Source organism: Oenanthe melanoleuca, chromosome 1, assembly GCF_029582105.1.
Source record: "Oenanthe melanoleuca isolate GR-GAL-2019-014 chromosome 1, OMel1.0, whole genome shotgun sequence".
Classification (NCBI taxonomy): domain Eukaryota; kingdom Metazoa; phylum Chordata; class Aves; order Passeriformes; family Muscicapidae; genus Oenanthe; species Oenanthe melanoleuca.
In genome coordinates, this window is record NC_079333.1 from 63,000,545 (window position 1) to 63,016,845 (window position 16,301).

Consider the following 16,301-nt stretch of genomic DNA (forward strand, 5'->3'; position numbering starts at 1 on the left):
CTTTCCAATGCAAAAATACAAAAAAAAAATTAAAAGTAATTCCCATTTGAATCTGTCAGTTCTTACAGGATTTTCCTAGTCTAGTTGCTGAGTCCAAATTTCTTCAGGATCTGACCATAACCTACTGCTAAGTTTAGGGCAAGATATGTTTAGGGCAAAAATTTTCTTGATTTTGATCTGAGCTTTGACATATTTTTGTTTTACTTAAGTCACAAGGAGTACCAACATCCGACTACCTCAGCCTATCCAGCCTGACCTGTTGAATACCTTGCACAGCTGGAGCAGCTATGTATTAATGGAGGTAGGGTGGAACTTATGAGAGTACAGTTCCTTTCTGCTGAAAGAGACTGTTTCCTGGGATGCTTAAAAACACAGAGGTAGGTTGCTAGTCTGTTACTGTAGAGATAATTTGGGTTTCAGCATGAGCTGACTGAGATTAATGAGTTTACTTTTTACCCTGCTTTAGCTGTGCCAGAGTTTATAGCAGGGGAGCTGGCTACAGTGTAGCTGGGATCCTTACTAATTCAGACATGCAGGACATTTCAATGCAGATAGAAGGAGATTGTGATTGCCCTATATACAGGTAACCAAAACCCTAATCAGCCAGCCAGCAACAAGCTGCTGGAACCCAGGCAGCTTGTCAGCCTCATGCTTGCAGTCCCCAAACCATCCAGGAACAGTGGAATGGGCTTATCCAAGGAAGCTAATCTCTTCTGCAGTCCCAAACAGGTCTGCCCCCTAATGAAAATGTAAGTGTTCATGTAGGCATGGTTCAGAAAGGAAGAGAAAGCATGGGAAGAGAAGCCCATCCCACAAGCCAAGGCCAGGCAAGGCAGGACAATAAGGGAGAATACTCAAAAACAATCATACCTCTCTGACTTTTGAATTTTCTGTAAGCAAAACAAACTTAGTTCAAAATTTGTTCTTTGACCTTAGTAAAAAAAGCACCTTTTTTTTTCCTTACAATGCCACCTAAAGATACGCTAAGCCAAAACTATTTCTTCCTCCAAATGCCTGTTTAAATGTTTAAATATTTGAGGTTTGTTTTTATCAAGTGATGGAGATTTGAGACAAAACCAACAGTATTACCCCTGCATTTTTGTAGTTAGAGGAATAATATTGTTTTGCTCCATCAAAGTGTCCACTTTACATTGTTCAGCACAAAGCTTTGTGAAATAAGAATCATGGGAATATCACAATAAAAGGAAAAAGGTACAAATAACAGCTTCATAAACTGAGAAATGTACATAAATAAATCATGTAGATGGGGGCAGTTTGCTTAGCTGGCAAGAAAAAAAATGGAAAATATGCTTGTTAAACAATAACCACAGAGTGTGCTTTTATGATGTTTTTCACCACAGTAATTCATATTAGAGATAGAAGCAGTTGCATGTTAAATAAAATCATTCAGCATTGTTCTCCTCACATTACAAACAGCTGACTTATGTTGTTTTTAGATGCCTCCCATTAGAAAGTAAATATTCCTCTGATGTTATACATTTCAGAAAATTTAATAAAGATGAACTGTAAATAAAGTCACAGGGAGATTTCAGACAGTTTTATTAGCAGATTGTTGAAAAGAAAAGAAAATTAAATACAATAACAGTAAACGTGGTTCTCACATTGAAACCAGGCTCAAATAACTAGGCTACCATAGAAAAATTTCCAATTCTTGCATTATGATGTAAAAACAGATTTTTGTACAGATTTTGTACAACAAAATTCGTAATAACCTTTTTTCATTTTTAGAAAACTTTAAATATATAGATAAAAATAGACAATTTTCATAGGTCCTACATGAAGATGAGTATGTTCTGTTCCAAGGGCTTGCATAGAGCGCAAATGTGGTTATAATATAGAACAACTAGACATTAATATCTTTAAGATTACAAAAGCATATAAACAATAACATGAGGACAACTTTTCTTCATAATCTATGCAAAAAAAAAAAAAAAAAAAAAAAAAAAAAAAAATTCCAAATGAGAAACCAAAACCAAAATACCAACCCAAAACCTGTAAAACTAAAGAGGGGCAAAAAACTTCAACTTACGGTAACATCTCATGTTCTGTAATATTTACACTGTTTTTAGCAAGATTCTTTCTAAACATCCAGCTCATAAATTGGTTCCCCTTTAATCCTTAACACTTCTGTTTATGTACCAAGCCAAACACTGAGGCATTCCCAAAGGTCTTGAAAGAATATACTGTAAAACTACTAAACCTACTTACAGGTGACTCTATGCAAGGAGCAGAGCAATGGTAAATGCTAGTACATATTTCAGTTGTAGGCTTTTAATTCTCTTTCAGATATGAATGATTCAAAAGCTTGCCACAAGTCCATCTAACTTTACAGCTGTTAACCCTTTAAAGACTGCATATGAAAAAACTGGAGTGCAGAATCCCATGTGTGTTTAAGCAACTATGACAATCATGAAAGAATAATGGTTAGAAAACAACATCACTACAAAGTATTAGACAACAATATTTAATGAAAAATATTGCTCAATATTTCTTTAAAAAAATTACTGTGATGTGAACTTGTATATACATCTTTCTATTGTTAAAAAAAGGATTGTGGTGGAGTAAATATGAACTGCACAAAATAAATGTGTACCAGTATTGCAAGGAAGACCTACAAACTATAGAAGCTCAGTGCTAGAGTTTACAAAACATTAGTTTTTTTTTTTTTGGACAAAATAATATTAATATCCAATCAGAACTACTTTTAAAGAAATATTTGCTTTAAGTTAGGCATCTTAGACATTTAAGGTTTTGATATGTTTCCATGTAATAAATAATCTTTTATATGCATAAAACATTAGATGAAGAAAGCATAATCACAAAACTTACAGTAATAGCACTGATTCACAAAATCAGTCTTTAAAGGGGTAACCCAAAAGTACGCAAAGCAAAGAACATAATTTTTAGTAATGTAATAAAGCAGTGTTTTGCAGCTTACTTCCAGTTATCAGCACAAAGGTGAAAACACATATTGTAGCTTTCATAAAGACAGTGAAAGTAACACATAACCATCCATCCCTAAGACAAGGTGGGAGGGACAATAGACTTCAACTGTATCACTCAGTTCTACGTGGAATTGGACTGATACATCAAGTGTTTGTTAGGTTTTCTTTTTTTAGCAACATTGACGTAATATGACATTAACATATAAAAATATTTCTGGCATTTTGACTTGCTGCTCAGCCACAGTCCACTCTTAGAAGTGCACTAGTCAGGGCACTAACCAGGGCTCAATATACAAATAAAAGTGGCTGATACAGAATTCTGACTTGTTACCAGATGCTTAAGATCTCATTCAGTAATACTGTGACTCCAGGACAAATATTTACATGCCTGCATGCGTTAAAACTAGAAAGGTGTCTTTCTGACCAACAGGGTGACAAAACAATATTATCTAAAAGTTTCATTTCCTAAACTCTAGATTTCTACTGCATACATAATACCTTCCTTGTGTGATTTGTGTTATATACTGTACATGTGACCAACATTTTCATAAGAAGCAAAGTCTTTTATTTCATAAACCCCTGCCGGTTTACAATGAGAAATTATTATTATTTTTATTTTTTTTTATTTTATTTTAGGAAAAGAGACTTTGTGAATGGTAAAACAGTTTGTTTACATTCAGCATTTCTTTTCACTTACACAAAATTCCATTTCACTTAATGTAGTCTAACATATATGTGTTGGTCTCTTGGAAAGCATGTGGAAAAAATGTCTTTAGAAGAAAACCCACGATCATAGTTTGAAAACTGAATGTATCAATTTTTTCTTCTTTTACCTTTTTTTTTTTTTTCCTTTATTTTTTAAATAAGAATCCTCTTATGCCCTCTACAAGTTCATCTCTGAGCTGTCTTGCTGGTTTCGGTATGGTATAACAGTCTGTAAGTGTACTTGGACACCGCTGGAAGGATCATTGGATGTGCTCAAATATAGAATCATCAGAGGAGGAGAGAGTCTGCATTCCTTGAAAAAGAGAATACTCAGCCTTGTTCTGACCGCCTGTAATTTCGGATACAATAGTCCGGCGCAGAGATGCAGATATTCGCTGTGAGAACAGTGCTACTGTACATTTACAAACATTCTCTAGATCTCCAGGCTGAGCCACAGGAGATAACCAAAGGAGGACACTCTTGCAGAATTCTTTACATTTCTGAAGAACATTGATAAATGAAGTTGAGGAAGTCGGTTTGAAAATGTTTTGTTTCCACAGAACTCCTTACGAGGCAATGTCTTACTGCAATGTTCTTTACCGTAGCACACGTATTTTCAGCAGGAAAAATTCAATACATGACAGTAGTTTTCAAATAAAGTCTTCCATCTAAAATATGAAAGAGAAAATTTGCTTTATGTATTTATATCTTCAATGAATCAAAAAGGAAAAACCCACAAGATTTAAAACCTCAGCAGAAGTAGTCATGCAACAAATCTGTAACATGTCTCCTATGATACTTTACTGTCTAAAATAAAAGAAAATCATAAAACCTGAGCATCACCTTGGCAATTTCATCTGTCACTGGTCAAATTAGCTCTGTTGAAAATTGCATGCACATTTCAAGTTGTGAAAACTGTAACAACTTCTAAAGCTTTAATGTATGCTGGACTCATATCAGTGCTAGGGCACTAGGAATGGAGGTGGAGCCTCTGTGCATGTGTTTTTACTGATATGCAAACATAACTGAATAGTGCTGAACAGCAATTATTTCCTTCATGGTTGCAGAGCAAAAAAATCTTCTTGCATGCAGTTGTTAGTACTCCCATCACTAAAGGCATAGCTCATACTTTCTGATTTAGCTGTGTTGTTAAATATACCATGTAATGTAACCATTGTGCACATTTGTAGCTATTTATATAGAACCCAGTATAGGATATTTAAACGGTATCAGTGAAGTATAGCCTCCTTCCCCCCATAAACGAGATTAACTGAACAATTATTATGTTAAAGATGTAAGCACAACATTTCTCACAACATTTTTTCCACCCAAGTGAGGAGCATGTATATAAGTGAGATATGTGAGAGAACATGAGAAACACTAAGGCTCACGTAGCCAGCAACTGTTGATCTAGAAAAATTCGAAGGGAACATACTGCCACAACATATTTTCACCTAATTTGTAAGTGCAAAGCAATTTTTACTTCACTTGGGACATGAACATCTTATATACACCTATTTTGAGAGCAATATAAAGATTATCTTTTTAAAAACAGAAAACAGAAAAGCTTCTTAGCTTTCTGACCTGTAGGGTACAAAGTGTTGTCCCCATGTGAATAAAGCACATTATGATGTAATTAATCCTCCCCAGTGCATAATTACTAAACACAACATATTTTAGAATATAAGCATTTGCAACTACAAGCTGTATCTCAGCTCCTAAAGTTTGCGTGAACTTCTTATTTAAATCTAAGCAAATTCAGCAAATATTTATATGATTTCAGAAGTTTTTGTTTCTGTTTTGGCTTTCTTAGTCTAACATTTTTATTCCAAATCACTCTATAGATTTTTTTATGAGATGTATAGTAAAAATTAAATATACAGCAAAGCAATTGCGTGAGATAAACCTGTGCAAATGAAAGCTGACATTTTTGAAATCCTTGAAAGATGTGGCATCACCTCCAAGAACTTAGTGTAATTGTTGACAGAAATAAAAGTTAACCTGAAAGGAGATAAAGGTACACACCACATAGATATAAAACCTTCTGCACACCCCTTTCCAGTTCTATCAGAACTGCTGGGGAAAGTGGGAGGCTGTAGAATCACTCAGCTGCAGTGATTCTTATATAATGCCCTATGGTTTTTCCTTTTCCACCACTAGTTTTCTTTTGCGAGCTTCTGGGCTATGTGCCATTTTGCTACTTTCTCCCCACCTTTACAGTTTTCTACCCCTTTTCCCCACATTTTTTATGTTTCTCTTACATTCCTCACTTTATTTTTCTTTTCTTCTTCTTTTTTTTTTTTTTTTTTTTTTTTTGCAGAGTACATGATAACTTTCCCACTACATAAAAGTGCTTCCTCTCAGAACCATTTCCATTCTCTTTGCTCTTTACTGCCTTTTTTGCACTGAAGAGAAATAAAAAGGAATTGAGTAAGGCTTTAACTTAAAGACCTTTTATTATTATTTGATGCATGAAAACCAACCAAAATGCTTATGGGAATTCAGGAGAGAAAGAAGGAGCCTCTGAAATTGAGCTTGGTAAAACTGAAGGCCTGGAATGCCATCTCCAAAGAAAACTTGCATTAAGTAAAGGATAGCTAGCACTACTACTGGCTACATTTCCATATGGTTCTCCCAAACATATTGAATAAACACAATAAACATTTACAGCACTAAAGCTGTCTAGATACCTCTGTAGGAGTATTACTCTGCATATATACCAGCACTTTGGCTATCCTGAATGTACACTTGCTAATGAGTGCTATGTATAATTCCCACATATTAACATCCTGATAACCCGCAGTCGGTAACTTATTTCATTTTATTATACTGGGTCTCTATTTACCTTTTAAAATAAAATATGCATTAAAACTAATTCTCAATTAAAAATACAGCTGCAGGAAGCAGAATCTTTGCAGCAGCCAACAAAAGATGAACAGCAGTACAGTTTCAAAAGTCAGCTCTATTTTACACTGCTTAAGGATCCAAGCTGGCAGTGAAATCAATAGGAGGTTTTTCACTTTTAAAAGAAGACACTATCAGATCCTTTATTCTGTATCCACAGACAATCAGTAAGAATAGAAACAAGCAGCTCTACAAAGCACCTTCCTTACAAAGTAAGAGGATACTTTTTTATATATAAGTTCTCTTCAACATCTTCATTAACAGCTTGGCCACAGAACTTGAAGGAATCAGGAGATGGTTAGATTGGATATCAGAAAAAGGTTCTTAACCCAGAGGGTGGCTGGGAACAGTAACAGGCTCCACAGGAAAGTGGTCACAGCACTGTGGCTGAGAAGTTCATGTAGCCACTCATGAAGAACAAGCGATAGGTGAATAGCAGTCCACTTCAGAAATTCAAAGACTTCAAACTGTGCTAAGAAAAACTCAAAGCTCTGCAGAGGAACAATGACCTCGCATCACAAAGTGGTGACCCAATACAATCCCTATATTTGACTGCTGTCTCTTTCCATTGGTGACTCCTACTACCTTGTTCCTGTCCATTTCTCTCCCTATTCATAATGTTTTGAGGTTCTATCCAAATGATAGAAACTTCTCAGTGTTGTCAAATTCATCAGAATCACTTCACCTCTAGGTGTAGCCAGAGCTCCTATCTGAATACAAATGGAGTATTACCACTGATGGGCCTTCAATGATTTCAAGGTTAAAATCACAGACAAAACCTACAAATCATGTAAGTGACCAGCAAATCGAGCCAGCTCATCCTTTGTAAGCCAATGTGAAAATGCCACTACTTCTAAATCCTAAATCCCGAGCATGCCTGTGCCTTCTGCCTCCCAATCAGCTTTAATTTATCAGCTACACAGGCCTATTGCATTACTTTCTTCTGTTAACAAACGCAGAGTTTGTCTATCACCATAAAAACTATTTTATGTGAAACAAATATGGAATCTTTCAGCCACACAAACACATGCATACAAACATATACTACACAAACACACACAGAGCTTTCTCTAAGGATGTTTACAATACTGGGGTATATTTTTATCTGACTGAAAACTGCTGATCTGTGGTGTGGTTTCCCAAATATACATACTGTTATCTACAGTACAATTACATAAAACTTGCTTTTACTCTTAGGAAGTCAAGCAAAAATACAAACTGGGAAAATACTGCAAAATTTCTAAATAGAACTGTGTGCGATTAGCAGATTGTCATCTGTTTTAATTGCTCTTTTGCAAATGGCAGTGTTCAGCAAGATCACACAAGCTCATGCTAGTAACTCAAACTGAAAATGCCACTACTCCTAAACATCATTTCTTTTTGTCTGTGGATTGATATGACAGAAATTCTACCCAGAGTGGGGGAGTATTTTTTTAGTTCAACTCTTTAATTAAGATTCATTTTGAGGATTTTGAATGAACGTGCCCAAATAGTTAAAAGGTCATAAATGTTATAAAAAACAAACAAATGGAACTGACATAAAAGTTTGCAATGCTGAAACAAATCATATGCCTTGAAATGCATTCCCACAGAGATGTCATCTGGGTAATGATTCACTTTAGTGTTCTGTGGGCAGCTTGCAGTAAGTGTCTCTATGGGCCCAGCATTTTCAGAGCTAAAAACACAAACCCACTCAAATATTATTACCATTAATATGCAACCGCGTAAACTGATAAAAATGTACAATGAAATGCTAGGTTTTGCCTTCAGCTGCAAACTAAATAAGTCATCCATTAGATGGTAATGTGGATATTTTTGCCACTCAGTTAAAGTCCCAGTGGGGTTGTTTGCCATCCAAAAAAATCCTATTCTAATTTGTATTCTCAGAGTTACTTTAAAAATAAATGCAATAACAGTGATCATCATGACTATAATACTGCAGTGTTTAGTTTATGAAAATCTGCAAATCAACGTCCAAGCTGTGCTGTCACATCTGAGTTCAGTCACTTGCTATCTTACAAAAACTTACTGAGGTAAATTTTCCTTAGGAAAAGAATAGTGCTTTCTATAGTTAGGAGTGGAAAACAACCAAGCAAGTGACCAAACAGATTGAAAGGTACAGCAGTTTGACACAGAGAGCTGATAAGAGCTGATAAGAAAGAAGCCCCCAGAATCCATGTTAAGAAGAAAAGGACAAAATAATTTGTGAGACGGAAAATCACAGAATCATAGAATGGTTTGGGTTGGAAGGGACCTTAAAGATCACCAAGGTGGGGATTCCTTTCAGTAGACCAGGTTGCTTAGAAAATTAATGACAGGATATGAAATCTCAGTGTGAGCTTTGGAAAGTTAGGAGACCCAAAAACCTTTACATCCAAGTAGCCACAGTTTTAGTTGCTAAAAGCCCTAACTTCAGTTAACATATTTTTGTCAAATATCCACAGGCTAGTGATAGAAGTCAATTTTCACTCAAAATGGGTCTTTAAGGGTATTTGAATAGTGTATCTATTCATCTCTTTGTACTTTCAAAGAACAAGGTTGATATCTCTTATTGTGAAGACAATAACTTTATTCCCAAATATGGCTCTAAAATTTTCTGTGATTTTAGCGGGTTTTTTTGTTTCTGGGTTGTTTTTTTTTCCTGTTTTTCTGTTCTCACTTTCAAACTGTTTCTTTCCCTTTTCATTTTAGGTAACAGAGATTTCATGCTTTTTCAGTCTCTTTTCTTGTCCTTAGGAAGATAATGGCACTGTTAGCTGAATCCTCTAAGGACTGCATTAGCACAAATAACAAAAAAAACAACAACAGCAACCAAAAAAAATTATACATGCATATGGAAATATATACATTCAATGGAAATATAAGGTTCTTCACTCATAAAAATCCATTTGAACCTCATCTCTATGGCTGGTGACTGAGCTGATCTCAGCTTAGGGTCCTCTTCTAAAATGACATATTGCAACAAAAAATTCCCAGGACTAGCCCATGTGCTTCTAAAGGCAGCAGATGCTTCATACTGGAATTGTGTTTACTGTTGCCAGACCCTACAACCATTAAAAACTGCTAACTCCAGTTTAAAAGAAATTATATATTTGTGACCTTAAATGGGGCTACTTATGTCTAAATCAAAGCCAAGCTGCTCACTTGTGCTAAGTAACATAATAAATTGCATTTCCTGTTAGGAAGTAGCTTTATTGAAAATGGTAGCTATTTTCTCAGAAGTTATTTCCAGGCACCTGTAATCTTAATGAGGTTTATCCCTTTCAAAGAACAGTTGTACGTGCATGCCCGAATGCACACAACCTCTTCAGCCCAGAGCTGATAAAAGCATCTGCATGCCATAGCTCAAGCATACTAAAATTATATAACTGGTTGGTTTATTTGTTTTAATAAGACTGGGCAAATGTGAATTACAGTGTACTTCTAACCTTTCATTCAAGTTGATGTTTTAATCATTTGGAGGAAGAGAAACAAAACAAAAGAAAGGGATGGCAAACAAATGCTAATGATTCATGTGATATTTGATAAGACAGCAATGGGAAGTCAAAATAAAAGCAAGCATATTGTGGCAGATGGAAGGGATCTTAGTCAAGTTGTAACCCTTCTTCAAAAAAACTTAAAGGAAACAACTAATTAAGGAGGAAATATATTTTTGTATACTCTTCATATATTTCATTCCAAATTGAGACACAAGAGAATTTATTTTCCACCAAAGATGGAAGATAAAAATGGAAGTCTAACTTTTTAATCATGGGAAAATATTTTATGATGAATTTGAGCCTTTCTCAGTTTGCAGCGTGTGAGACAAAAAGCCCAGCACTTGTAAAATTCAGTCATGGAATCAACTGAATGTAACTTTTCATAGTATTCCTAATAAAGTGCAAAACAGTACATTGTCAGAGGAAACAATTCCTCCCAGAGTCTAGAGTTAATTAGAACTCTGAGGTTTTACAACTCAACACTGAAAAGGAGGGACAGAGGGACATATACTGAGCTGACATTCTTACTGGCCGCACAAGTAGATCATGTACTGGGGAACATGGATGGATCCACTGCCAACTTCCCCAGCAGTGTACAGGACATGCAGGAAAGCTGGCTCAACCACTGAGGCTTTGAAATTCAAGCAATTTGTTCTTTTAAAAAAGTGCTCATCCAGTTTTTATGCAAAGATGGGTGATTTCACACTGCATGTTCATTAAACGCATGCAAATATGAAGTATGTAAACATATTTGGCCAAACACTATCCCAGCTTGCCCTTTGTGTAACACCAATAAATTAGTTTCAAATTTGCATATTGTTATTAATCATACACCTTTCATTTCTCTACTTAACATTCATGCACAAATATATTTGTGTTAATACTCAGTGCAAATATTCAGGAAACTGAGATGTCCATGTGTTTCTTTTAAAAATAGCAATTTATACGTAGGAGATTTTAATTCTAATTTAAGACATAAAACTAAACCATGGATGTGTAAAAAAATATCTAAACACCTTTGTTCACAGTTATTTTCAAATATAAACTATCTTCTCTCAGTGATTTTACCATGTGTTTTTATCATTAATATATATTTCCATTACTCCCATGTTACTGTGGGAGTAAGCTAAAGGTCAGCAATCAGGACTTTAGTAAACTAACAAAGCAGGGGAGTACCTGAATATGTCACCTTCTATTATTTAAAGATCATATAGAATGAATAAACTGGCCATTTTGAGGACTGAAAAAACCTGAACTAGTAAGGTGAGAAATTGTTTGAAAGAAATAGATTTTTTTTTTTTAAATCACAGTCTTTTCTTGTTGCTTTACAAACTTAGCAACTCTTTTTCAATTTGTATAAACAGAAGAAGCCATATCCAAAAAAAAGGCAACAGGACTGATTACTTACAAGCACTGAACCTGAGTCACTAAGGCATTGTACTGTGTCACTTCATGTTGGTAAAAAAAAAAAAATAAAGTAGTAATGATAAACAACAACAGAGACACAAAACAGAACAAAACCCTTTCAACTGAAGAATCACGTGGAAAAGTTATTAAAGGATGAAGTCACAGCTAAATACAATCAGCTTGTGAGCTTCCACAGCTCATTGTGTTCAGTGCTGTTTGTATCACAGTGTGGATAATTTTGGTGCTGAACAATCTGTCCTGAATAGAACAGCTTAAAATTCTACAAAAAGGTGTGCTTTATTTGTTACTGTATCCAGAAAAATAAACAATGTTGTTTTGTTTTGTTTTGTTTTTTTTTTTTAATATCACAAGCAACCTTGGATCTGTTAGCATAAAATTTAAAAAGAATTGAATATTGGAACATAGTTTCTGCTTGGCACCTTCTTTCTCTTTGTTTGGTTTGGTTTTTTTTTTTTTAAGTCTAGATGGAAACAGAATTTATTACTCATCCCTTTAGTCTGACCAGTCTTCTTTCCTTTCCTTCATTTTGCCTCCCTTTTTAGTGCCTTGCTCAGATGATCACTTTTTTACATTAAATATCATCATCAAAGTAATCTTACATACAAGATATCAATCACACAGTTAAGCTTGAACAGGCTTAAAAAATATTTACTTTCCTTTTTTGGAGAGAAAAAGCAGCCAAAGAATGAAATTGGAACAAAATGCAGTAGATCAGAGTTTGTTGGAGCTTTCAGCAACTTTTGCCAAATTACAAAAAATACAGTGCAAAAGCATGTATAAGTCTGTATTTTTTTAAAACTATCCTCCATATATACACAGACTAGAAACACACACAAATCCATTCCATCACTCAACTAGAAGATGATACAATAGGCAGGATACAGGTGTATACAACTATAGATCCCATAATAAAATAAAAATAATAACGATCTAAACAATTCTGAAAAAGTAACATGGGTCATGATTTTTTTGCTAGGAATAGTTGTGGCCATATTTAGCACTCTCCATCAACAGACAGTGTGATGTTAATTTCTTTCAGCAGATGCAAATAATTTATGAAGACGAGCTTTTCTAAGGCATTGTCTTTTCTAGAGCTTTACCTCCACTAATTTTCAAAACACAAGAAAAGACTTAGATCTAATACCTACTCCTACACAGAGCACCTCTTCTGGTTCACACTATCACAAACCTACCTCACTCTTCTCTCCCAGTCACATCTTTTCTAAACAAGCAATTTGAATTTCATGTTGTCCAAGTAACTAAACAGCAGACTAGTGTTTTGATGTTTTCAGATTAAACACTAAATTAATACAAGAGTATGTAACTGAGATGCCATTTGAACTGCTGCAAAGTTTACTGGAAAATAGAGGTCAATTAAAGAAAACTATATTAGTCTGCATACACCATCCTGGATTATGTGGAATCCTTTTTTAATATCAGTATCACCATAGTGCCACACTTTAATACAGAACCACCCTTGTTCTCATCTGTGCTAAAACAGAGTAACCGCCCAATGCAAAACATGAAGAAACAGTCACATGCAGAACAGGAAGGAATGAGGCTGCAAAGTAGATAGATTGCACAGCAGCAAGCTTATGGAAAAACTATCAAGGATGCATGGGATGTCAAAACATATGTAACACAACCTTGCTGCTTTTAGGTATTTTGTATGAAAGCAAGTTTATGGCACCAAGCAGAGCCATTCAGCTCCAGAACAAGAGTCAAGGCAAAGAAACCAAACCAGAAGTCATGCCCTAGGAAATGAGCTATGAACTGAAGTGGCACATAATCCTTCCAGCACACAGAAATAGACAGAGATCTTAATGAAGTTCCCAGGGCTTAGCATGAGCAGCACAACTACAAAACTGAAAATAAAATCAGCTCATGTTAATTCTGCAGAAGACTTCAAGCTGAAGCATGTAAATGGGGTTTAATCCAGTAGCAAGCTATGAAGAAATACTTAAGCAAAAGGCTTTTGTTCTTTTCCAGAATGACAACTACCATTTTAGATTTTAAGGGAACTCTGCTTCTGTGGCAAGTGCTAATCCAGGTTGCTTTTCAATTCTGAGTTCAAACTAGCTCCCCTATCTAATTGTAAACTTCCATCTTGAATACATCTTCATAGATGCATTTAAGTACTGCAGTGACAAGCCAATCTTCCCCATTCCCTCTCAGTGGTAACATAATTTCAGATAGGTACTTCAAAATGATTATTCTACCCTCCCAGGAAAAACTCAATTAGCCTTAGGGCCAGGTGGTTTGAATTTGGCACCACTCTGCGTCTTTGCCAGTAGAGATTCCTCAGAAAAAACAGCATGTCATGACAGACTGTGTCCTGGATGCACCCCACTACAGAAATCCCAGACCATATGGAAGCAGCATGCTTTCCCAGAGAGAACTTAACACCATGGTTCATCATCAAAAAGTAAGCAAGAGAAAAGAGAATGGCTAAATTAAACCACAGAGCAGTCTTAGCCAATGACTTTGGGATCAAGTGACTACCTTGCAGTCAGAAGCAATGAGCTGTGTGAAATACCTGAAGCATAAAATTTTCTTGCTTCCAAGTGTGATTTTTCTCAAGACAGAGGAAATGAAAAATGTTACTTCCTAGTTGCTTTTACTCTTCCTCTCCCATCTACCTCCCTCTCCCCATCTACCCCAGCTTTCCACTTACAGTGTTTCTTGTCAATAGCAACACACTAATGGCATTGTACAAGTCACTTGCTGGACATTCCCTGGAACAGTGTTTAAGGAACTCAGCTGTGAATAGTGTCCCAGAATGATGGATGTATTTAAATTATCTTTATGAATATATTTGTGATATGAGATCCTGAAAATGCAGTTTTTTAAAGCCCATCTAGTACTATCCCTAATGCTACTCTACTTTAGTAGAAAAAGAGGCAAAAACTGAGTATATCCTGAATACATTTATTGAATAGTCGGCCTGATAAAATAAATTTGGCTATAAAGTTAATTTTAGCTGTATCTAAATCTAAGGAGTCAATAGTTTTGCAAGAATATGAAAAAACCTAGAGGGAAACCTTAGAAAATGAGGATTCTTCCATGCACTGAATGTTTAAGATCAAGCTCTGGAACTATTGCCCATTTGGAACAGGAATAAAACTGATATTTGTATGTTTTAATAGTGTTTTAGCCTTTCAATATTTTAGCATTGGGAACCAGATTGCATTGGATGGCATAGTTACTGCAGGGAAAGTGACTGTGATTGTCATAACAAATTTGATGGCAAGGTTGAAAATGGAACTGATCCTCCAGTCAGTGTACTACTTTTATGATGCTTCCAGTATTGCCAGTGAAGCCAAGGTGTCTGATCCAGCCACATTTTATGTCCAGTTCAGCAATGTGCAAAGATACTGTTCTTTCTCCAATGGCTAAGAGTGTATATCTTTGAGTCAGAGTATAAAGCTAAAAATGAAAGCAAATTATTGCTGCTTTTTATTTTATGTTTGTATTCAATATAGCTTGATTACTTGAAAGGAGTTGTAGCCAGCATATTGCAGTATGAAACAATATCATGAAAAATAAATGTCTTTTAATGCAATGGTTGCACCGACAGTTTGTCACAGGCAAAATCTGCAGAATCAACACATAGACAAAATAAACAAGTCAAAACTTGAATTATCTAATACAGCATTGTATATTTTCAACAATCCATATTCTAATTTCATGCACATAAAGCAGCACTGTAAATTTTTTGGTCCTGCCTTCATAACACTTTGTTTCCAAGGCCAGCTGTAGCATGTTGTGATCCATCCTTTCTAACACCCATGACAAAACACACTATTATGCTATTGCTGCTTTTCCTAAGCTATTAGAGGCTGCATCACTTTTAAAAAATAAGGCTGACAAGAATATAATAGAAAAAATGTTTTTACCATTACTGGTACACACTTTGTGTTTCTCAACTAGGAAAAACAAAATGACATCACATTATCATTATATATGTTGCTGTCTCCCAGGATGTCCTTCAGGTGTTACGGAACCCTACAATGAGCAAAAGCAAAATATTTCTTTTTAAAGCTAGCAGTCTATTCTATAGAATATATTTTCCTCTTTACAAGCCAGCTGGCAGTTCACTAGAAGAATACTTATTATAGATACATGCTGACAGCAAATTTTAGCTTAGATAGAAAGTGATGCTGGCTAAGTAGTCCTTCCAAATGTGTTAATTTTAGTTTCACTTCCTTTAAACTTCTTTTTCTTAGCTGATTTTTTGTTTTCTAAAATTTCATAGGAACTTGAGATACTAATAGAGATGGGTCAAATTCCACATCAAATCCATGGGAAAGCCAAATTCTTGAATTATACAAAGGCTAAGTGGTTTCATTTTATTCTTAATCATATCAATATAAAAATACCCACTGTGAGAAAACACTATTTTTAGAATTACAGTAGATTGAACATAGCAATTGCTTGCTTTTCTGGTTTACAATATGCAATTTATATGAGTATTATAGACATATTAAAACTTTGTTTATCTTAAAATAAAGTATTATAAATATTTCCTATTTCTCCAGGACACAAAAGTGCCTCTTTTTTTAGCATTACTGCCAAAGAGAGAAAGGATAAAACCTTAAATCTTTGGCCACTTTTAAACTAAACCATCAGACCCCCAGCTAGTTAAAGATAACATAGCTTTATTGATGGCAAGATTATCTTTTCTTCTTTTCTTTTTCTTCAACTGACAAAATAGAACAATTAAGTTGGAGTGATATTTTAAGAAGATGATTGCCTTCATAACTCAACACTGCACAAAGGGCCGCCTTCCTGATAAAATCTCACAGTACAGATTTATTTA

The 16,301-nt window shown here is 35.1% G+C and overlaps 1 protein-coding gene across 4 annotated transcripts in view; it reads right to left on the reverse strand.

The window, feature by feature from the left end:
• Positions 1-1,543: 1,543 nt before the first annotated feature.
• DACH1 (dachshund family transcription factor 1) overlaps positions 1,544-16,301 on the reverse strand; it is a 349,840-nt gene continuing 335,082 nt past the window's right edge. For 2 of the 4 annotated variants that reach the window (XM_056489604.1, XM_056489586.1), the window contains one exon: positions 1,544-4,339. In XM_056489604.1, coding sequence (XP_056345579.1) covers positions 4,302-4,339 — 38 coding nt within the window. In that variant the 3' untranslated portion in view covers positions 1,544-4,301. The remainder of the gene's footprint in view (positions 4,340-16,301) is intronic. The other 2 variants (XM_056489614.1, XM_056489595.1) reach the window with 1 other exon arrangement.